The 23,536-nt window shown below is 35.9% G+C and overlaps 1 protein-coding gene across 3 annotated transcripts; it reads right to left on the bottom strand.

Annotated features, from left to right (window-relative positions):
- Positions 1-274: 274 nt before the first annotated feature.
- On the bottom strand, positions 275-19,802 carry LOC127788310 (uncharacterized). 3 transcript variants are annotated; one of them, XM_052316447.1, is made up of 10 exons: positions 19,392-19,802; positions 18,385-18,749; positions 17,451-17,598; positions 7,240-7,350; positions 5,236-5,608; positions 4,280-4,522; positions 3,312-3,381; positions 2,095-2,276; positions 1,359-1,428; positions 275-591 (listed from the first exon to the last, which is right to left on the bottom strand). In XM_052316447.1, exons 1-10 carry the CDS (start codon positions 19,433-19,435, stop codon positions 428-430), a joined length of 1,770 nt encoding a protein of 589 aa, XP_052172407.1. In that variant the 5' UTR covers positions 19,436-19,802; the 3' UTR covers positions 275-427. The 3 variants fall into 3 exon arrangements, with proteins under 3 accessions (XP_052172407.1, XP_052172405.1, XP_052172406.1); XM_052316445.1 differs by having other exon boundaries at positions 18,385-18,889; positions 19,392-19,800; XM_052316446.1 differs by having other exon boundaries at positions 5,236-5,596; positions 18,385-18,889; positions 19,392-19,798.
- Positions 19,803-23,536: the final 3,734 nt, after the last annotated feature.

Genomic DNA, 23,536 nt, shown 5'->3' with positions numbered 1-23,536 from the left:
ATATTATTATATATAATTCCGTTAATAGATATTTTAATCTCTATATTTAACTATTTTTTATTTAAATATTTAATTTTTTATTATTTTAATTACATTAATAAATTATATAATTTCGAATCAATTACACACTTGATCTTCAATTCATTATCCTCGACAAATTTGTTGTAATTGATTAAAAATTATATAATTTAATAATATAATTAAAATAATAAAAAAATTAAGTGTTAAAAATAAATAAATAAAAAGTAAAGAAACTAAAACAACAAAGGATCACTTGAAGTTCCAAACATAACATTGCAAATATTTTAACACGAAAGGCACCACCATGATGGTGATGGGGTCTTAGTCTTAAGTCTTAGGATGACATTCTAATAGCTAAATATGCACAACTGCAGAAGCATTATTTTGTTTGAAGAATGATCAGTGATCAGGAACTACAGGCCCCACCCCCACCCTGGGCCTGGCTTTGTAGTTTGGCAATCAATTCAGCAGCAGCTGATTCTCTTGCTAAACGAGGACTAGTTTTCATGTGGCTTCCTGCTGAAAGCTGAAATTTCTCTCCTGCCACACTTACACTGGCTTGGAAACCACCTAAAACAAGGGAAACTACATAAATTAATTCCATTCTGCAATAATATGACCTAAAAATCAGATAAAACAGGATATCTACTGACCACCTTTAATATGCAAAAGTAGAAACCAAAAAATGTCCACTAAAATAGTACTTGGATCATTCCAAAAGAAAAGTACTCAATGTCCACCCTCCAGTTTACTAATTGAAAAAGGAAAATGAAGGAGAGAACAAAGATGGAAAACCAAAAGCTTTTACCAGTGGATAAATGCCCATTTAATTCTGCACTACTGCTAAGGTTAATCTTTGCTTCCGAGAAATCATCATCCGGTTTTCACCAAAAATTGATTATATGTAGATTTGGATCTTAAAAGAATCCAAATATTGATCGAGAGATGCAAAGCAGCAGAACAAAGGTTCTTCTGTCATACTGATTTGGTTTACAATTATCAGCTAGTTAAGTTCATGAGATCTTTATTTAGTCCCCCCCCCCCCCAAAAAAAAAAAAAAAAAAAAAAATTGTTTTTGGCCTTTTGGTTTTATGCTTTATATTTTTCTTCTTCTGGAACACACATAATAACTCGTACAACTGATACTTAGGCTCACTAGACAAGCTTGACCTTAAGATAATTAGTTCTTGTAATTTGCCCACCATACATGCCATATGAGCCATTGCAGCAATCAATGACATATAGCGCTAAGATTAATAACAAAACACAGTACCATCTCCAACGTAACATTCAATATGCCTATGTCATATACTCACATCCAAACATAGACATCTTACCATCTGCAGGGGATACATGATATGTTGGTAATGTCCAATTGTTCTCGTAGCATATATTATCCAATTCCCACTGAAGAAAACAAAAATGTATCATGTAAGTATGTTTAAACGAACAGAAACAGGAAGAATCTAAATTTGATTATGAGCAATCAACAAAATGCTATCACGGCAGATCTAATGGCTAGACATGAATCTGCAAAAAGAAAACAATGCTAAGATCACAACATTCAAGTGCAAATAGGAGATCCTATAATGCGTTTTTTTGACACTAGAACACTTGTACCCTTTCATCACAAATGATACTGGAACAAACTTCCAATAAACTTGGGATCACACCATACACATCATGAATGTCCATCTCTTTTGTGCAAAAGAAAAGGATCAGATTATTGTTTAACCATATTCCCCATTAATCAAACTGCTCAAACATATGAGTTACTTTTAAGTTGGACTGGTTTGAGCAGCAAAAGTAAAATAATATATTATTTCATTTGCAGTATCTAGTGGCAGAGTAAAGGGATGGAGCATGCGAACTCCAGAAGACCATATATTTGTTTACAACTAATTTTCAACTGAAAATCACCAACCTCTAATTTCTGAAATAACCCGTCAAAAGTGCGTAGCATCATTTATTGATCTAATAAGGACTTTAGACAACTTTATCAAGAATGTAAAAACAGATACAATCATGTCAGAACATTTACAAAATGTCAAATGACATAATGCAAAAACTTGCCTGAGAAGAATTTGGTAAAGTGAGAACAGCTTCAGACAATCTCTTACCCCTACGCTGGGATGAACCTTGGCTTTCAATATATTGACAAGTCTTTTCTTGCGTCTCAGTTTCAACTTTCAGGAATACATCACTATATTCATCTATAATTGCCTCTATCTTTAGAGCCAAGTCATCTGCAACTCCTATCAAAAGTAGAAAGAGAAGTTCACAAGTTAGATTCTCCTTTGGAGACTGCAATTCCAAGCAAAACAGGAACCAAGCGAGCCACTAACAACAAAAATAATTCCCTACAACCCAATGAAGTATCTTAGCAGGCAGATAAATTCCTAGTTTGTCATTCACAATATTTTTTAGAACTTCAAAAATATCCCCAGAACCTTGCTCTCAAAGCCTTATGTTCTGACCTGAAGGACAATAGCTCCAGACCAGTGTCAAGCATGACAGAAGGACTGATAAGAGAGGGCTCCAGGGTGATTAGTTGAAAAACAACTAGCACATGCTCCTCCAAAATAGCAAAAACCAAAAACATATCCTTTCAAGACACAAAGGAAATCTCCATAGGCCTAAACCAGGTAAAATGATTCCCCCCTCCCTTCACTGTGGTGTTAGTCTCTCTCTCTCCCCGGTGCAAGCGCTCAAGGCTGCCAACCATCAATAATCGAAACCCTACCTTTTTTCTTGTCCATCCCAGTTCATTTCAAGGTACACTGAGAACTCTCACTGTCAATCCTTCATTCCTGTATGTCTACATATGTGTAATTCATCTACCATTAGACTGCTACATATATGCAAGTATACAATATTTTCTGGATATTTCTATTTAACTAATATCAAAATTTCCTTTCTTGTCAGCCAAAAAAAAGAATTCAAACTAAAAATGACTCCTCCCACCCAGAGTCTGCCCTCTTTTCCATTTAACTCTTGACATTTCCCACATTAATTAATCCCTTTGTAAAGAGTTATAGGTCTGACGGAACAGTAATTCAATAAATAACATAAACCCCAAGCATTGCAAGAAGAAGGTCAAAGCTATACATCACCAAATGCTAAACGGCAAGTTTTGGCACAAAAAGCTGGATACTGTTCACAAGCTTAACCCAACTAATTCTTAACAAACAGAATGGTTTCACTTTTTTTATCCTAATATCAATACATATCAACTCAAAACAGATTACACAATACACTAATACATAAATAAGGCTGAAAAGATCTCACACCATCTGAAATTGTCTGGATACTTCTGTCACATGCAACAATGTCAGCTTCTAGATCTCGTAGTTGGCAAGACTACAAAGATAACCACAGAACATAAATGTATATTTCTAGAAATCTAAAGCAAGAAACAAAGTGCGAATAAAATTAAACGTAGTAACTTATATTAGAAGGAAAAGTTATATCGAGCAGCTGCCAGAAGGAAAAGAAATTATCTGAGGTCTACTAGGAAAAATCCTATGTCAAAAACTAGACCAAGCAAATGATTGCCATATTTGATTTAAAATATGCAGGAGGTCAAGAATTGGATAACTGAATTACTAAACAACACGCAGCTCAATCTCTTCAATGCAAAATACAGTACAATTGAATCTCAACAGATAAATAAATTTACACCAAATATAAATACTTGAGCTCATCTCCGAAGTATTCCTTAAATTACTTGACCTGTGTATGTACATGTAATATATGATGGCATGACACAATTGCAACAGGGATTTGAACTCAGGTCATCTTTAATTGGGAAATAGCCTGTAGGCCACTGTGAATAGAGGGAGTTTATGCTATTTGACATTTAAGTATAATATTTTAGATATAACTGTGAATAGATAGAGTAGCATACACAATGATGCAAATGAGAAGATATGAAGACAGGAAAGAATCCTGTATCACTTGGACTAAAGGTTGTTTCTTTTGGAAACATATTGCAACATATTCTTCACTTTGCACCCATTTTCATCCAGATTGAAGGGTTCTTGTGCAAGTTGGCTATCACTGCATAGCCCCACTTCAGAAGACCCTCCCCCACTCCTAGGCAGGACAAGGTGCCAACCAAGAAAGAGAGAGAGAGAGAGAGCAAATAGAGCCAACACTTAACCAAATCTCTTATCTTGCTTATTGCAAACTGAGTAAAGCCTTGGGAGTTCCAAACAAATATAGTTTAAGTTGTGCTTAAGTACTAAAGAGGTAATACCAATTTGGTTCGCTTATTGAGAAGAAATCTCAAGGCAGCCTGTTGCAATGCATTTTCCTTTGAAGTCAGAGTAACTTCTAACTTCTCTAAATGTTTAGAGCTCAGTTTGAAAGGAATCAGTGCACGATCTCTTATTGGCAGTTCATCTTGACTGGACAATGTCATGCTCTTGTTTACAGCATCTGCCTTTTCATCTCTGAACTTAGAAACACAAGAAGTTTTCACAGAGTCACCCATCTCCACCTGCCAACCATGTGGAAAAAATCTCATGATCTAGAAATGCCAAAGGAATTTATAATGATCACTTACGATATTCGACTAATACTGTGCTAAATACATCAGTGTCATTCATATTCATCAATGTAACACCCAAAAATCCCAATGTAAAAAATATTAAAGAAATACAAAATAGATGAGAGATTGGATGAGTAATTTTCCTCAATCCAAATTAAAGTAGGATTTGGTTTAAGCAACTATCAAATAGAGACAATGGAGGAATCCGAAAATTTTGGAAATAATAGGCCTCAAAATTCAAGGAATAGGGTTCTATAGTACCTATAAATACCCGTTGGGATGAGGTTCTGAAACATTAGAAAAAGAAAATCAAGAGATCTAGAGAAATCTAAAGAGACCCCTCATAGTCATAGTGTGTGAGCATGAACATGAGAGAGAGAGAGAGAGAGAGAGAGGAGGTTGTTCGGTGATTCAAGAAAAAAAGAATGGGTGAAAGGAACACTACCTTGTGCAGTAATTAAAAAAAAATACTAGAAAGGAAACCTACCTCAACTCCAGCGACATGACTCACAGATTCTTTGTCAGCTGATAGCTCAAGCAATAAAAAACCCCAAGTTTCAAAAACAAAAAACAAAAATCCCCAAAAGACTGTTCTCATACAAATAAATAAACTGGAAGAAATACTAAATGGAGTTAACAAACAAAGATTCAAACATCCTAACCTTGAAACAACTTCCCTTGGCAAGTATAGTACTATCAGCAGATGTACTCATCCTTCGTTGATAATGGTAAAATTTTGTGAGGTTACATTTACTCTTGCTTCTGTTCTCATTCTGGTGGTTGACTGTAGCAGAATCATCAACATCCATCGCACTTGTGTCACAATCCCCCTTTCTCAAAGATTCAGTAATAATTTTGCTACCTTTTTTGTTTACAGAATTTGGCCCATTAATATTTTTTTCAAAATCATCTGTGCCTTCAGTAGCAACTTTGTCACAAAGGTTGGCAATAGTCTGAGAGTGTTTGGCATCTGCATCTTGTAACTTCACCCTCAAATCTCCCAAACTATTTGAGAACACTTTCCTGCAACATTTTCTTGCAAATACCAAATAAGACTAACTGAAGTGCCAGATCCTGCATACTCCCTGAACTATGAATTCATAATAAGATGGGAATAGAAATTCTACAATAATATGGAGATTCAGGAGGAATAACCAGAAAAAAGGGGCAAATTTTGGTTGTATAATTAAGCATGGAAGTCTATGGCTACACATAGTCCAGCATCACAATTGCTAATTGGAAGATAAACTTTCCAGATCCTCATGCAGCCATCACACAGAGGGCCAGTTACTATAAGTCTTTTTTAAAAAATTCATTCTACATCAAATAAACATTTTCATTTTCAAGAGAACAGATAATGAATAAAATTGGAAAAGATTATTAATGGTGTTAGCATATTGTTATAAATTGTTTCGGAACCATTGGCAAGTCCAGGGATTACTCTGGCAACTGAAATTCAGTTATCTATACGATGCCATGGGAATTTTAGTTTCTCAATACGAAGAGATGGTACGATATATTCTGGTCATGCTCCACAGGTACTTGGAGGTAGATTTGTACATTGTTGGATCCAAGGCTATGCTGCCAAATGAGATATTTATTGGGGTTTGAATTGATTATTGAATATTATTGCGGTTCCCTTAGTAATTGATGTTTTATACATTGCGGAAAATTGTTAGCTACACCATGTGATACATTGCATGGGGAATAGTGGTGAATAGTTGAAACAGAAATTTATTTTTATTGTATAGGTATGAAATCTCTGTTTTGATTATTGATTTATTATGCAAGGTAACCTCAACTGAGTTGTAAGCTCACTAGTCTCCTAACATATTTTTCAAGTGAGTAGGATTAGCAGGGCTAGATGTAGACCTAGATTGGGAGATTACTAGTACACTTAGTTTGGGATAGGTTAATTTTCAGTTATTTTTGGTTATAATATGGATGAATGTTTAGGCTTCGTGAACTTTAAGTCTTAGATTAGGATTTATGGTTGGTCACACCACCCCCATAGAGGGGGTGTGAAGTGGGTGTTGGAGCAGAGGGTGATCTTTGGTGGTTGATGTTTTTGGCTATATGCACAGATGCTATAAAAGATCAGTGAATCGCTGACGGATGAAAATAATGCCCTAATCTAATACCAAAATTGATGGGGGATGGAGGGTTTTTTTTTTGGGGGGGGGGGGTGGGGGGTGGAAGTAGGCAGAGAGGGGAAAGGCCAATAGCAACCAATATTTCTGTACATCAATTAATGCAAGTTTATCTTTATAGCACACTCACAAATATAAAGGATGGCATAATCCAACAAGAAAAACAAAACAAAGGGAAAATTTATAAAATGCAGAATTTAAGACAACCAAAATACTAAAATATGAAAATACCAAATAAATTTGGAGCCCTAAATTCTAGGGAATCTTCTCTTCCTTCTACTCCTATGGTTACTTGTAGGATTTCCGTTCTCAATGTCAATCACTGGATATGGAAACAGTTTCACATAGCATACTATAACATGAAGGCTGGAAACACAGCAGACATGCCGAGTTGGAAAAGGATTGAAGTAACCCACAAAAAGCAAGGAATCGTATGATTTCCTTAGTAGAAAGCACAAAGATAACAACCAAAAGAAACAAAAAAGAAAAAGAATATATAGGAGAACCAGTTTTTACCTAGAATACCACTCTGTCAAGACACCAGCATAAGGAAGCATGTGAAAATACTGAACAACTGGGGTTACTGTCCAACAGCGGGAACTCCGTCTAACCAAAGGGCCTTGCAAACTACAAAAAAAAGCATAATCTGAATCTTAACCAGGGAAAAAAAGTAAAAGAAAAAGAAAAATGACAAATACGTGTTTTGATTATGCAACATTTTCTTGAACAACGTAATTAGCACTTGTAATCTCTTTCCCTATGAGCACAGACCACTGTCGAAACATGCAAACAAATGACCCTAATTTGATCAGAGATCTGCCTTGGTTAACTTGATATGGCTCACTTGTTCATCAAATCAATCACATTCAACAGATTGCTTCATTCAAGCAAACACACACCCCCCACACCCCCCCCCCCCCCTCCAAAAAAAAAAAAAAAAAAAAAACAGATGGCTTCAAATTTAAAAAAATAAACAGAAAGGAATCACCACTACAGTAATATGACCCTGAAATTATCAATAGAGAAAGGAAAAATTAGTTCTACTGGCACAAAAATACCACAGTTCAAAAAAAGGCTCTCTTAGAAATAAAGCAGAACCTATTTTAAATAGAGCCTACCTAGATCACATTTCCTTTCAAGCACGAGATATTCTGAAACAATGAGTATTCCCCAAAAATATAAATCAAGAATGATACTGCATGAAGAGACAATACCTAAAGGACATTTTAGATCTGATATATACCAAAATTATATCAACAATAAGTGAGTTTCCTTTTCTTTCAAAAATATGGATAATTAAGCACATATCCTTGGATTCCATATTACTGAGTGGCATATCCTCTAGTGCAGATAAAAAATTTTATAACCAATTTATGTAAAATCGGTGGGTTTTTTTTTTTTTTGTTTGTTGGGGGGGGGGGGGGGGGGGGAGCTTGGGGGGAAGGTTTACAAAATCTCTCATTTTAGGTAACCTTCTTTGAGAGCAGATTTTGACCTCTAGAGGGGGTCTTTGAGTGAGCCACAAGTTGGAAGTGTTATTGGACATCTAGGTCTGCAACTTTGCTGTTGAAGTCATGGCAGGAAAGCAACCAAAAAGAGGTGAAAAGCAAGCTCAAAGTTGGGTCAACATCATTGACAGGAAGTTGACTGGAGGACTCCCAAAGCTTGCTGCAGCCAAATTAGAGCTCCATTGAGGGTGAGACCAGGTGCATTTTAAAGAGGTTACATAGAATCTTTCTGAAGTGGTGAGCCTAAGAGCCACCACAGCCAGAGAAAACAATTGACAATGTTTGCCTCAATTTTTTGACTGGAAAAACATGATTTTTGACAAGCCAGTTCCCAAATTATTTTTCAGCCAAATTATCTTGGGAGGTAATTCTCTCCTTTCATGTACCATGCATAATGAGTTGTTTAAATGCATTTTGTTGGAAATCATGTCACGTTTGTTCTGGGGCATTTTGATCTAGCTATGTATGGTTGATATTGGCTATGAAATGTAGAGAATGGGGCCAAAAGAGGTGGTTCCAAGCCTAGTTGAGTTAGATCTAGATGTCCTAGGGGAGATGTTTAATTGATGATTTGCTAAATAGTTCTGAAATGCATGGATTTTTTCATAAGGCAAGAGCATGTTATATAATGTTTGGATTTGATGCTTGTGTTGATTCCTAGAGGATTTATTGATTCTGTGGAGCTCATTCCCTAACTATTTTCAGGTTAACACTTGGCCAAAGATGAGAACATGAGTTGATTTCCATGTTTTCGATTTGAAGATGCATTCACCCTAAATGGTAAGGCGGAGATAGATTTTAGCACTCTCTCCCTTGCTTTTGATGGCCTCTCTTACTTCTCTCCTGAACTCTAATTCAAAGTTGTAGTGAACTATCATTTTGAAGTGTTCTAGTTTATTTTAAACCTTTTTCTTGGATATGTGATGTGGAACAGCCAAAATGTTGTGAAAGATAAACAAAAATAGGAAATTAGGGAAGAAGAAGAAGAAGAAGAACAACAACAGAATATATAGGGTCTCCTAAATTGTCTATAGCTTGATTAATTGAGAAATTTGAGGTCAACAAAATCATTTAAATGACAATAAGAGGTCTAAACCGAAAGGGCATCCTGTAAACATCAAAAGTCCAGAGACTAAACATAAATTTCTTGGCATCTAATGTGATTATAAAATTCCCCAAAAATTAAAGATGATAAGAGTCTCAAGAGTGTGCCAGTAAATTTCATGCAAAAATAAAATCATTTGATCCTCAAAAAGCTTGACGTTTTGAGGAGTATAAGAATTGGCAGCATTGAGTATTTTCCTTAAAGAGGGTATTTTAGTCAGTTCTGTGAAGAGTTATTATCTGGAAATTTTAAAAGTATTATAGATGTTTAATTTTCCTTCTGTTGAATTATATGAATTAAGGAATTTATTAATAGGTTTGTTGGTGCACGGTGAATTATGTATGTGGTGATGTGCGCATGTGTGATCAAAGAATGCAGCAGTTTTTTAGAAGCTTCCTAATCTAAAATAGGATGTTTCCCAAATCAGACTTAGGAAACTTTCCTAAGAGTGTAAATATATGTTCTTTCCATATGTTGTATTTCTTGCAGAAGATAGGTTTCCTTATGAGCTTTCTCTACTCCTCTATAAGAGGATACCAATTTTCATTCAATTTCTTACATGGTATCAGAGCCAAAGATACCGACCTGATCCACCTAGAACCCTAGTGTGCCTTCATTGCACAGTTTTTCTCCTCCGTTTCTTCTAAGCCTTCATTGCTTCTTCTTTGTTCAACTGATCAATCTGGTGAACATGTCAAAACTCTCTGAAGCCGCTCCCACCTTGACAACTGGGGAATCAACTTCGGTTGAGCAGCCAACCAGAGCTAGATATTTGCTTGGTATGCACCATTCTAGACGGTAGGAACTACTTGCAATGGACTCAACTCGTTAGGACCTTTCTTAAAGACCGGGAGAAGATCGGCCACTTGACTGCACCTCCTCCCAAAGACTCAAATCCCACTTTCACAGTATGGGATGTTGAGTACTCCCTCATTATGTCGTGGTTATGGAGTGTAATGCAGCTTGAGGTTAGTAAGAACTTCATGTTCTTAAATTCAACAAAAGAGATATAGGAAACAGTGAGACAAACCTACTCAAAGGTCCATGATGCCTCAGTAATATTCAGGATTAAGACCAAGATTGGTGGATCGAGGCAAGGTCAATTAATTGTTACAGAATACTATAATAGGATGAAGGGCTTGTGGCTGGAACTTCATCGTTATCAAGACATAAAAATGGTGTGTAGTGAGGATGCTGGCACCCTCAATCGGATTCTTGAAAGAGATAGAATTGTTGAATTTCTAGTAATCCTAAATCCCGAGTTTGATCAAGTAAAAATTCAAGTACTTGGTAGAGATTAACTCCCTTCTCTTAATGAACTGTTTGCCATTATTAGAAGTGAAGAAAACCGGAGGGGTGCCATGCTTAATGAGCATAGGTCTGAAAGCTCTGCCTTAATGACTAGCAACAAAGAAGGAGCAACAAAGAAGGTGCAAGGTTTAAAGTGGGGAAGTCAAAGGCTCAAACTAAGAACTCAAGCCATGAAGGGCAGTGATGTACCTACTGCAAGAAACCTAGGCACACTAGGGATAGATGCTTCAAGCTTCATGGGAAGGAGGCTGTTTTGAGCAAGATAGGAGGATTCAAAAATCTAAAGCACCAGGCCTATTTCTCAAGCAAGGAGCAAGAGGAAGTGTAGGATCAACTGATAAGGCAGAATCCTCTAGATCTAATCTTAATCAGTTGAATGCAGAGGAGATTAACAAGCTGAAATTCTTTTTAAGGACAATCTAGGATGGAGCATCCTGTTCTCTTGCACAACAAGGTAACCACCTAAACTCTAGTTCTTTTTCAGCCTCTAAAACTTATTGGAATAACACGTGGATTCTTGATTCAGGAGCCACTTATCACATAACCCCTAACCCTCATGTTTTTGAGACATATGAGCCTCTTGAAACCACCAAACAAATAACTATTGCCAATGGAACCTCAGTTCCCATTACAGGATGGGGCAAGGTCAATCTTAGCCCTAGTTTATCTATCAACCAAGTACTTCATGTATCTAATTTGGCTACCAGCCTTATTTCCATTCATCAGCTAACTAAAGAGCTATATTGCCATGCTATCTTCTCTCCTTATATGTGTAAATTTAAGCCATGGACACGGGAAAAATAATTGGTGTGGCTGAGGAACACAATGAACTATATGTCTTACAAGGGGAGAGTGATTGTCCTGAAAGGAGACAGCTAAGGATTGCTTGTTCATCCCAATCAACTTCAGATCTTTCCAACATTTGGCTCTATCATTTTAGACTAGGTCATCCCTCTTTTGTTCTGTTAAAAGGCATGTTTCCCACCTTGTTTAAGACTCTAGGTTCTAGTAGTTTTCAATGTGATGTGTGTGTAATTGCTAAACACCATCGAGTATCCTATCCAATCAACAATAAACTGTCATCTAAACCATTTTCTTTAATCCATTCTGATGTGTGGGGTCCATCCAAAATACCCAATTGTTCTGGGGCAAAATGGTTTTCCTTTATAGATGACTGTACTCGTATGTATTGGATTTTTTTGTTAAAAAATAAAGTTGCCATTGGGACTGTCTTGCCCTATTTTTGCAAAATGATTTCCACTCAATTTGGCATTTTCATTCAAAAATTTCGTACTGATAATGCAAGGGATTATTTCAACAATCACTTACATCAATTTTTCCAATAAGAGGGGATAATTCATGAATCTTCCTACATAGATATTCCACAACAAAAAGGAGTAGCTAAACGGAATATGAGACATCTCCTCAATGTAGCTAGAACTCTCCTCCACCATCATCATGTGCCTAAATATTTTTTTGGGGAAACTATTCTAACAAGAGCTTATGTGATTAATAGGGTTCCATCCAAGGTTCTAAACAACCAAAGTCCTTTCCAATGTCTAGTATCCTTTTTCCTAGATTTGAGTTTGCATTCTCCTCTCCCTCTTAGAGTGCTTGGTTGTGTGTGTTTTGTTCACATTCCTAAAGCTAATCGGGACAAACTTGATCCTAGAGCTCTTAGATGTGTCTTCCTTGGGTATTCTTTTACCCAAAAAGGTTACAAATATTACAACCCTACCTCACGGAAATTCTGTCTCCAAAGATGTCACATTTGTTGAATCTTAGTCATTTTTTGGCTCTCCTCAAGTTAGTCTTCAGGGGGAGACTGCGGGGTATGAGGATCAAGACTATCAGAATTTCTTCCCTAACCTAGAGTCAGCAACACCAAGCTCCAGTGAGCTTGGTGGTACTGATCAAACTCTTAATCTCTTTCCTTATTCATCCCCTCAGCATACTTCTTCTCCTAATTCCTCTCCTCAAGATGCAAACAGCAATGAACAAGCAGTTCACCAGCTGCCATCTCCAGTTAGGTTTAAGGGCTCTCCTCATGTATTCAAAAGAAGACAGCCCATTGATGATCCTCAGCCTGCATCAGCATCAGATCTTGACCCAGGTATGGAATTCACCCAACAATCAGCTTCCATTCCATCAGTTTCAACCCCATCTAATCCTGAACCAAATGATTTGGACCTACCCATTCTTGTAAGAAAATGGGTCAGAAACTATACCAAACATCCCTTGGCCAATTATCTATTCTATCATCGCCTTTCCCAAAGCCATAAAAGCTTCCTAACATCCTTGGATGCTATTGTTGTTCCAAAATCAGTAGAGGAGGCTCTAAAAGATCAGAACTGGAAGGAGGCTATGTTGGAGGAGATGAGGGCCCTAAATAAAAGTCAGACATGAAAATTGGTGTCTAAACCCAAGGGAGTTAATCCAATGGGTTGCAGATGGATCTTCAATTTAAAATACAAGGTTGATGGGATCTTCAATAAAGCCAATCTGGTGGCCAAGGGCTATACATAGTCTTACGGCATAGACTACCTTGAGACCTTTGCCCCCATGGTAAAGATGAGTTCTATTAAGGGTCTTAATATCTCTAGCAGCCAATTTTGGGTGGAAGCTGCAGCAACTAGATGTGAAAAACGCCTTCTTACATGGAGATTTAGAGGAGGAGGCGTTTATGGAGTTACCTCTAGGATTTCAGCAAGGAGTAGGAAAAGTATGCAGACTTAAGAAGGCATTGTATGGGCTCAAGCAATCCCCACACACCTAGTTTGGCAAGTTTTCTAAGGCCATGAAGTCTATAGGGTATCATCAGAGTAGAGGAGATCATACCCTCTTCATCAAGCATTTGGGAGAAAAAGTAACAGCCTTACTAATTTATGTTGATGACATTGTGGTTATAGGAAATGATGAAGAAGAACAACAGGTTCTCAAGGTAAATTTAGCCAATGCATTTGAAATTAAGGACCTTGGAGTTCTCAAATATTTTTTAGGAATTGAAGTAGTATACTCTTAAGGCTGGAATTTTCTTATCTCAACGGAAGTATGTACTTGATTTGCTAGATGAAACAGGTATGATAGGGGGAAAAGGAGCTAGCATACCAGTGGAACCTAACATCAAATTCCAGGAGAATCCTAATAGAGAGGTAGTGGATAAGGGAAGGTTCCAACGATTAGTAGGCAGGCTAATATCTCTCTCTCACATTAGGTCTGACATAACCTTTGTTGTCAGCCTAGTGAGTCAGTTAGTCAGTTCATGCATAGCCCAACCGAGGAACACATGCATGTAGTGAGGAGGATCTTGAACTAACTAAAGGCTACACCAAGCCAAGGCATTCTGTTTAAACGAGGGGCTGATCTATGTATCAAAGGATTTATTGATGCAGATTATGGAGGATCTCTAATTGACAGGAGGTCCACAACTGGATATTGTGTGTTCTTAGGGGGAAATTTGGTGTCTTGGAGAAGTAAGTGATGAGGAACGCCATTATGAGCTGTACCAATGCAAGGATTTAAGCCATTTTCAAAAACATCAAAGAAGGCAGTGGAAACATTAACAAAAACGACCTTGCAAGACCCGTTTCTCATGTCCATATGCTATACGAAAACTAAACCATGCCATAGGGGGTTTAGTTGGTATACCTCTCAACACTTGAAAGCCGATGTAGAGGTTGAACTCCACTAGTGGCAGCAACTCCTTGCTCCAAGAACAGCTCCCGAATCTCCTTTCGGTTAGATCGAACCGTCCCCCGAAACTATGGAGGGCCTATCAAGTCCACGCTCCTGTGAATGATTGAATCCCATCACTCTCTCTTTGTGCTAGATAGAGAGAATGTGGGAGATTTTGGGCTGAAACGATAATGGGTTCAAACAGAAATGAATGAAACTCCAAAAACCAAAAATAGACTCTCTATGTTTCGGTTAGATACTCTAGCTAATGGAGTCAACAAGAAGCAGGGATTGGAAGCTATGATTGAGGGCTTTGGTGAGCACTGGAATGGGAAGAAAAAAGAGCCTTGGGTTGAAAGAAATCTCACACAAAAGGCTAGGCAAAAAAAGCTCTTCTCGTTTGAACCTAGACGCCCAAAACCTCCAACTCAGACAAAAGATGTGGAGGACGAGCTGGGGAACAAGGAGGAGACCACAAGGACGCACACCATCCTTCCCTCGTCCACCCTTATCACGTGCCCTAACTTTCCGTTACACAAAACGACAAACGGACATGCAAATCAGAAGAGGGATCGACAAAAACTATCGACAGTTCCTTTGAAACTATTGACAATTTTGGCCCTTATTCCCAAACTTTGGTTTATTGCATCTAGACCCGTTATTAACTCTTAATAGTACTTTCATTATCTCATAATGACACTAAGGCCCCCGTTAACTCTTAACAACATGCCCATCAACTCTTGATGATTGCTCCTCAAATACTAATCATTTAAACCTGACCTATTAACTCTTAACAGTAAATGCCATTAACTCTTAATGACGATTTCAGCCTTAATCACTTAGTCAACTATCACACCCGGATATGCGTGTGATTTTCTAGGTTCACTACTAAGTAGCAATCGGGACACGTCAACCACTTTGACACCGACCAAACACCTTTGATCTACAACGAAGATCTCTCCATCTTCTCGATGTACCCCGAAAGACCCTGAGTGACAACTAGTATTATGTTAGGGCGATTCTACCAATAATGAAGTCTTACTTCAGAATATAACCTATTTGGGCTTTCGATTCCCGTGTACTATAATCCCTCAATCAGTTATCATCCCGATCGAGTGAGAGTCATGGACTGATCAAACTCACTAACTCGATGATTATGCCAAAATTAGTGTAGTGAGATTGAGATGACACATTGGAACTCTTTCCGACATTGGAACACTTTCCAATCAAGTGTATCCTAGCCAGAGGTTTCTACAATCAAGACCACTATTGATTGCATAGGATGTTCACCTTACGCCGGAGATTGATGGATCCCATTAACAATCACATGTCTCCATGTGTCACTACACAGGGACCACACAATGCATCTCTCACCTGATAACCGGATGGTTCTTAGCAAAGACAAATCCCTAGCACCAACATATGAGACAACTGTGCTGCCTTCGGTCAAAGGACCAGTAACACAATCAAAGCCTGTGATAGACCATAGATCTTCTCAGTCATGTGATCTATCACGTGCGTCAAATTCAGTAAGTGTTCCACTAACACCTACCCACATGTATATTATATTCATCTCATGGATTATGGCATACGACTCACCATTCTTTATCATTAGCATCTCATACTGATCAAATGTAGTATCCCATGTGCCAGTCCGTACTCGACTAATCATAATCCTTATTTGAGAAGTCTAAGGACTGGGAATTATTATTAAGATATCCTTATTACAAAGGTCAATTGTCACATATTCTTAACACTTAAGAATAAGATCTTCAACAGGAAATCTAAGAACTCATTCATACATATTGATTGGAAAGCTATGAATGAAGATATGATCTCAAAATATGAAAATACATTTTGTCATATATATATATATACATATATATATATATTGCAAGAATTATATCATTAGTCCCATAATTATAAATGCCAGATGTCATCTAAATTTAGCATTAGGGCACCAACACTAACAGTAAGAAGCAAGGAGTTGTAGCAAGATCAAGTGCAGAGGCAGTATTTAGGGCTATGGCCCTTGGTTTGTGTGAGTTGTTATGGTTACGAATCATCTTAGAAGAATTGAAGGTCAAGGTGCAAGGTCCTATTGAACTATTGTGTGATAATCATTAAGCTATTAGTATTGCTCATAATGTTGTTCAACATGACAGAACAAAGCATATAAAAATATATCAACACTTCATTAAGGAAAAGTTGGATTCAGACCTACTTCAAATTCCCTACGTGCCATTAGAAAATCAAGTGGCGGGTGTTCTTACTAAGGGGCTGGCTGTCAAAAGGTTTGAATATCTAATAGGCAAGCTAAAAATGATAGACATTCATTCACCAGCTTGAGAAAAAGTGTTGGTGCACAGTGAATTATGTGTGTGATGATGTGCGCGTGTGTGATCAAAGAATGCAGCAGTTTTTTAGAAGCTTGCTAATCTTAAATAGGATGTTTCCTAAATCGGACTTAGGAAACTTTCCTAAGAGTGTAAATATATGTTCTTTCCTTATGTTGTATTTCTTGTAGAAGGTAGGTTTCCTTATGAACTTTCTCTACTCCTCTATAAGAGGATACCATCGTGCACATTCTGTATCATTGCGGCATTATTGCAATTATTTTTATTCAGTTTCTTACAAGGTTAAATTGAAATGGTAGGTAAAGATTCTTTTAAAGGAAAGAACATAAGTGCTCAAATACAATAGGAATTAAGGCTTGGATATTTAAAATAAATTTGATACAAGGTGGTTATCCAATGAAAATACTATCCAACAATTTTCAAAGTATCAAAAAATCCAGGTCATGATAACTTTAGTCCCTTCATGCCTCCCCCTACTCCCCCAGTTACAAAAAAAGAAAAAAGAAATAAAACTAATTTGAAATTGTCAAATAAAATGTTCATCAGAGTCCTAGTTTCAAGATTAATAGAAACTCAAAAAAGAAACTTAGTTAAAGAGGATAGCAAAAACTTCAAAGACAAAAAGCACATTTTAGTAAACATGTGACTAATCTCCGTTGCATGAGGTAGGCCTCACCATCAAAACACAAGATATATCTGATGAGAATACTATCACCCACTAACCACCAGAAAGTAGAAAACATGTGATAGAATATGATTGACAGAACTAACCTCTCAATAACATCTTTAACAGGTAATTGAGTACCCTCAATGAATGATTTGGTACATTGTATTATATAAAAGTGAGCAGCTTCTTTTTCTTTGTTTAAGGCGTACACACAATGGCTCTCCAAAATCAAAAGATCACTTTGATTGATCCCTGTTTTACATGAAAGAAACATGTTCATCAGAAGTTCCTTAAACATACCAAAAACAAGATGCATACTATTCTCCATTTCTATGGCAGCCAAATAGCTTATGGCTGAAGAATACTAATATCATGGTGCTCAGGCAACAACATGACTGGTTTAAGTAAGAAGTTAAAAGGTGGCCCCCCTATGGATTCTTCCTAGTTCCAACTCCAAGAATGATGAAAGGCAATGAGGAACCCTCGGATATGAGTTCCTATGAAAAGAATTGCAAAGTCCAATATTAATAGATCAAGAGAGAGGAATGACTGGTTGAATTAAGAGATAGGATCAACTGCTCTTCTCCCTTAAGTTCTGAACATGTATCTGCTGAATTTTACTGATGCAGGGAGTGTTTGATGTAGAAGCAATGGAGTGGATCAACTTTGATCCCTTTCTTAGACCTATGGTCGGCACCACCACTAAGAATATGATGTGTGATAGTAAAACACATATTTGAACATTGCTTAATGGCAACTTGTGACAGGTTTTCTTGCATAAAAATTTAATATGTGGGTCCTACTGATACAACCATTAAATTTACAGTGTTAAAATCAAAACTTCTTTTCCAATGAAACAATTTAGATGACTACAGGAGTACATCTTTTAATATACCAGTATCTTTTTTAGTGAAAATAAAAGAGCAGGGCAAGTAAGTACAGCACATAACTGGGCACACAATTCAGAAAGTAGTCACAAGAATCCAGCTCCCAGAAGCTTATTAACCACCTGTCTATATATGAAAAAGGAAGCAATACCTGTCACTTCCTTTACTGCTGAGAGGACAAGCTGCTCAAAAGCACCTTTATCAGTCTTGACTTCATCTCTCAATGGTTTTCTCATGTTCCTTTTACGATTGTTTGTGTGTTTTCCCTGACTTGAGACATCAAGCTCTTTTTCTATGAGCGACCAAACCCCATGGGTGATGGAACTAAATTGCAGCAAGCAATTATCTCCACTGGAATCAGTTAATAAAATTGCAGCTTTGGTAGCAGGCCATCCCTCTATGCTTGGAGCATCTTTAGAGGCATCAAGACTTAAAGCTATATCACATGCATTCATGACTGCTTTCTCCGTCATTGAAAGATGATCTTCTAGGTCATCCAACTCCACATAATCAGATCTGTGCATGAGTTTCATGTATCCTATCAAAGCTGGTTTCAATATTACAGCCAACTTGCAGAAGGACTCAAAACCTAAAAACTCTACTTCTAAATGGCGTTTTCTCTGGTAGTAGTTGTAGAGTAACACTAAAGCAAGCACCTGAAGCGGATAAAAGCAAGAAAAGAAGCAATTAGTAGAGCCTGATGCATATAGCGGCGGACTTGTATACAAGTGGGAGTGGGTTTCCTATGCCTATGAGTAATGGAGTAACCAAGCTAATGAGCCATTATTAACGCTTTCCGATTAAGCAAACAACTAGAACATCCAAACTGATGCTGAAATTAAAATAAAAGACATAAGTCTGAAAAACATTAGAACATGAAACAGTTCACTTCACTTCCATCTCCTCCCAAAAATAGAAATTGTTTAAAATGACTGTCCTCACGCTTCCTAATTCATCTTACATTTGTCACGCATTCCCTCTAGAAAGATTATCCAGACAACCTAACCATTACCTATTTCCTCCCAAATCTTTTAATTTCCTTCCAAATCATACAATCCAAACGGGATAATGTAGTGATTATAACAAATATCACAAAAATCGGTAAGATGAATTACAGAATGGGAATTCAATAAGTGATCGAAACCAAAGAAGATTCACCTGTTTGGAGACCAATTGTTGTTCAGAAAGTGAAGGAACCACATGAGCAATGGACTTAAAGGGTAAGACGGGATCAAGCAAATAATCCAACAATGCCTGCACTACATCCTCTGCTGGACCGCCCATCTCCTTCCTCAGTGACGATGCCAGCGACGAATCCATCCAATTGCGCTCTATGCTGAAGCTTTCCTTCGATCATCAAATGCCCCAAACCTAAAACCCCAGCAAATGATTTTAGGGTTTAAATTTATGAGATTTCGTGAATCAACTTAGAATATAGGAAATTTGCAAAAATAGGACGGTCGATAAAGAACTTTGCAAAAATATGATTCTTAATTTTTTTGTGTAAAATTAAGACTTTTGAGAGTTGAATGAACTAAAATGCCCTGGATTTAAATCAGCATATGATCCCCTTCGTTTTCTTCTTTTTCAATAGATTTTTTTCCTTCTCTCTCTATTACTCTATATATATAAGGTACATATATATATATATATCCATCTATCATTTTTTTTGTTCTTTTACCATTCTCTGTAACCTAAATATATGTGTATATATTGTTTATGATTCAAGAGATGTGGGTCTCTTTCATTCTCTCTCCATTATGTATCATATATTATACATGTACTGTGTGTATTTGCGTTGATGGGAGAGGAAAAGAGACAAATGGTGGCCATGTACAAGAAAATGAGAAAAACGATTGCAATAGGGCCATGGCATTGTTGATTGCGGTCATGACTGATATATTCACTGCGACTGTTTTAGTTTCTTATCGTGGTCATGACAGATATCTTTAACAGATAAGTGTTAAGGATATCTGATATTTGTTAAAGATATCTGTTAAGGATATCAGTAACATATACTGATATCAGTAACCGATATTTGTTAAGGATATCCTTAATAGATATCGATATCGGTTAATAGATATCGGTAACGCATATTAGTTAACAGATATCGGTAACCGATATCCTTAACAGATATCTTTAGGGGGTGTTTGTTAACCAAGATAAGAGGGAGAAAATGTTAGATATGAGAAGCATTCTGGATGTTTGGTATTTCCAACGTGTTTGTTAACCTTATTTGACCATTTCCGAAAAAGGTCTCACATGACCTCTTATCTCCCCCTTTTAAGATAAATTTATCCGACCTCCCCCCTTGGATAAATTTATCTTGTTCTTTCAAGATAAGGCTGAATTACTTATCTGCCCCTTGTAAGATAATTAATGCCATTTAGTGCATTTTAAAGATTTAAATTTATTAAAAAACCTTATTTATTTAACTCTTATAATTAATATTTTTTAATATATTTTTAAATTATTATATATTTTGACAATTTTTAAAATTTAAATGACATTATTAATTTCATTGATTTTTAAAATTTAAATTTCTCTCTCTCTCTATATATTTTATTTAACTCTTTTCAACTCTTTTTAAATTTATTTTTGGACATGAATTTGAAAAATAAAATATTATTTTTAATTTTAATCTTAATTTTTTTGACAATTCATATTAATCATAAAATACTATTTTAATCATAAATTTGATAATAGGGATATTTTGGTAAAAAAACCCTTATCTTGATGCTTATCATATGTATTAACAAATACATGGAAAGAAAAAATACAATTATCAGTGAATTCTAAAAAATTTAACAAATAGTTTGATAGAAATTTTGGAATGCTTCCCGGCTTTATCTTGATCATTCCATATCTTGATCTGGAAAGCATCCAAATCTTATCTTGATACCACCTTATCTTGCTCATTTTAACAAACGCCCCCTTAACAAATATCAGATATTCTTAAATTACTTGCAATGGCTTTGAAGGCGAAGACCAACGAAAAAACAACAACCTTAGATGCTTAGAACAGAGGACGAGTGAGAGAGATGTTCTGATTGACGGGGCGATTGGGGATGTGCGTGCGAGAGGAAGAAGACGAAGGGAATCGTAAGCTTATTTAAATCGGGGGCATTTTAGTCCATTCAATTCTCAAAAATCTTAGTTTTACAAAAAAAAATTAAGAGTCCTATTTTTACAAAGTTCTTCGCCGGTAGTCTTATTTTTGCAAATTTCCCTAGAATATATGCAAAAATGGAAAGGTACAATATACTGAGCTGAACGTACAAATAAAATACAAACTCAACGTACAAATAACAATTTTAGAATCACAAGTAAAAGGCGACTCGTAAATACATTATGCAGATGTAAATAAAAAAATAAAGTATTTTTAAATGAAGACTCATTTTTAAAGAAAAATTATTTGATAGTTATAATTTAGTTTTTTATATTCTTCTCACCTATTTGTCACTTACGATCAAAAGTCGTCCAATGTTATCACAACTCCTCTAGTGGCAAATGCAAGCAATTCTATCAAGAACAATAAAATCACTCTCAAGCCCTTTTATCGTCGATAATGAACTGATAAACTTTTTTAATAATGGTTGAATGAGTTTTAGATAATTGAAATTCTTTTATGGTGTGTTTCTTTAATCTTGAATGTCATTCTTTTAACAACAAATGCTCATATGTGATGGTGATTAAACAAGGATGCTTAAATTTGCTGAGCGATGGTTGATTTGCAAGCAAAGAATGGTGAGCTCGAGAAAAAAATAATTGGGTGGTGGCGATTTGAAATAAGGCAATGGCAGTGATTTTTGGTGGTGGTCTTTTGGTAATAATAGTGTCAACGAATTAAGAAAATTGAGATTCAAAGAAAACAGAGAGAGAAATTGAAAGTATTGTTGGGTGAGTTCTATAGAGAAAAAGTTGTTATAATGTAAGGTAGGCAAAAAGAAAAGGCAACGAACAACAACATTCATCTGTCGTTTAAAAAGAAAAAAAAGAAAGCAATAACAATTGTGAAAAGTGTGGCGGCCATTATCTGTTGTCAAAGAAAGTGAAGATGGGTTATCAATAATGATAAAGATGCTATAATTTCTCGTGAAATTCTAAAAAAAATTTATTTAAAAAAAACAATTACTAATTTTAGTTTATATAAATTTCACAAAATACCACTGAGGGTTAATTAAAATGTATCAATCATGCCTATGTTTCTTAAAATGTTAACTAACTTCTCTTGACTTTATAAATTGTATAATAAGTAACCTTTTACTAATAAAAAATAATTATTCTTTTTTTAATTCTCAAAATACCCTGTCTCATTCTCTCCACTATATTACATCAATAAATAAATAATTACTAGCAAGCAATCCGTTCCCATCTCTAGTTAGAACCATCTAGGTTTTTCTTGAAAAAACCCAATTATTTGCTAGGTTTATAGGCTAGTGATTATCAACTACCATAGTTAACAATAAGCATCTAAGCTATTCTTGAACAAATCTAGATTTGACTCGAATTTTATGAAAAATGAGAAAATGAGAGAGATTTTTATAGTAGAAAATAGACACACACACACTTATCTTTAAATTTTTTATTAACTTTATAGAAACACAACTATTATTTTTTAATTTAATAAAATCTACTTAAGGTCTAATTTTTATGAAGAAAAATTTCACAAAAATAGCAGATAGACTTGCCCACGATTAATAAAGTGTTGATAAAATTAGAAAAAAAATATTTAAAGGGTTTTAAGTATCAAAAAGTCAATTATGAGAGACTACTTTAGACACTTAAAACCCATCAAATAAAATTTGTTGACTTGCAACTTATAGAACACTTTTATCTACCTCTGAAAAGTGTATTACTATTTTTGCAAAATCTTTCTCTATGAAGATTCAAATCTTAGATATCTTCTTGATAGGTTAAAAAATGTTTTAAGCATAAAACTATAAAGTCGATAAAAAATTTAATAAAAAATGCATATAATAGCAAGTCTCGACCATGTTTCTATAGCTATTCCATTCATATGCAACTTACCTTTCCATAAGTAGGTAGCTAGCTTGACAATTAAAGCATATAGAGCTCTTAGGTTTTGTCTAGTAGCTAAGCGAGCATACTTCTTGCACTAACTATTAGGGATCAAAACCCTCTCACGGCATGGGTTCGTCAACCTTTAATTAGTTTATTCAACATGTGAGAATTACAAATTATTAGGTGCACTTTAAAGTTTTTGGTCAAACCTAAATTTTTGTCTCTATACTTTCATTTTTTTTTTTGTGAGGTCATTCAAAATTTTTGTTATTTTGATT

Source organism: Diospyros lotus, chromosome 13, assembly GCF_014633365.1.
Source record: "Diospyros lotus cultivar Yz01 chromosome 13, ASM1463336v1, whole genome shotgun sequence".
Lineage (NCBI taxonomy): Eukaryota > Viridiplantae > Streptophyta > Magnoliopsida > Ericales > Ebenaceae > Diospyros > Diospyros lotus.
This window is presented reverse-complemented; position numbering and strand designations above follow the sequence as displayed.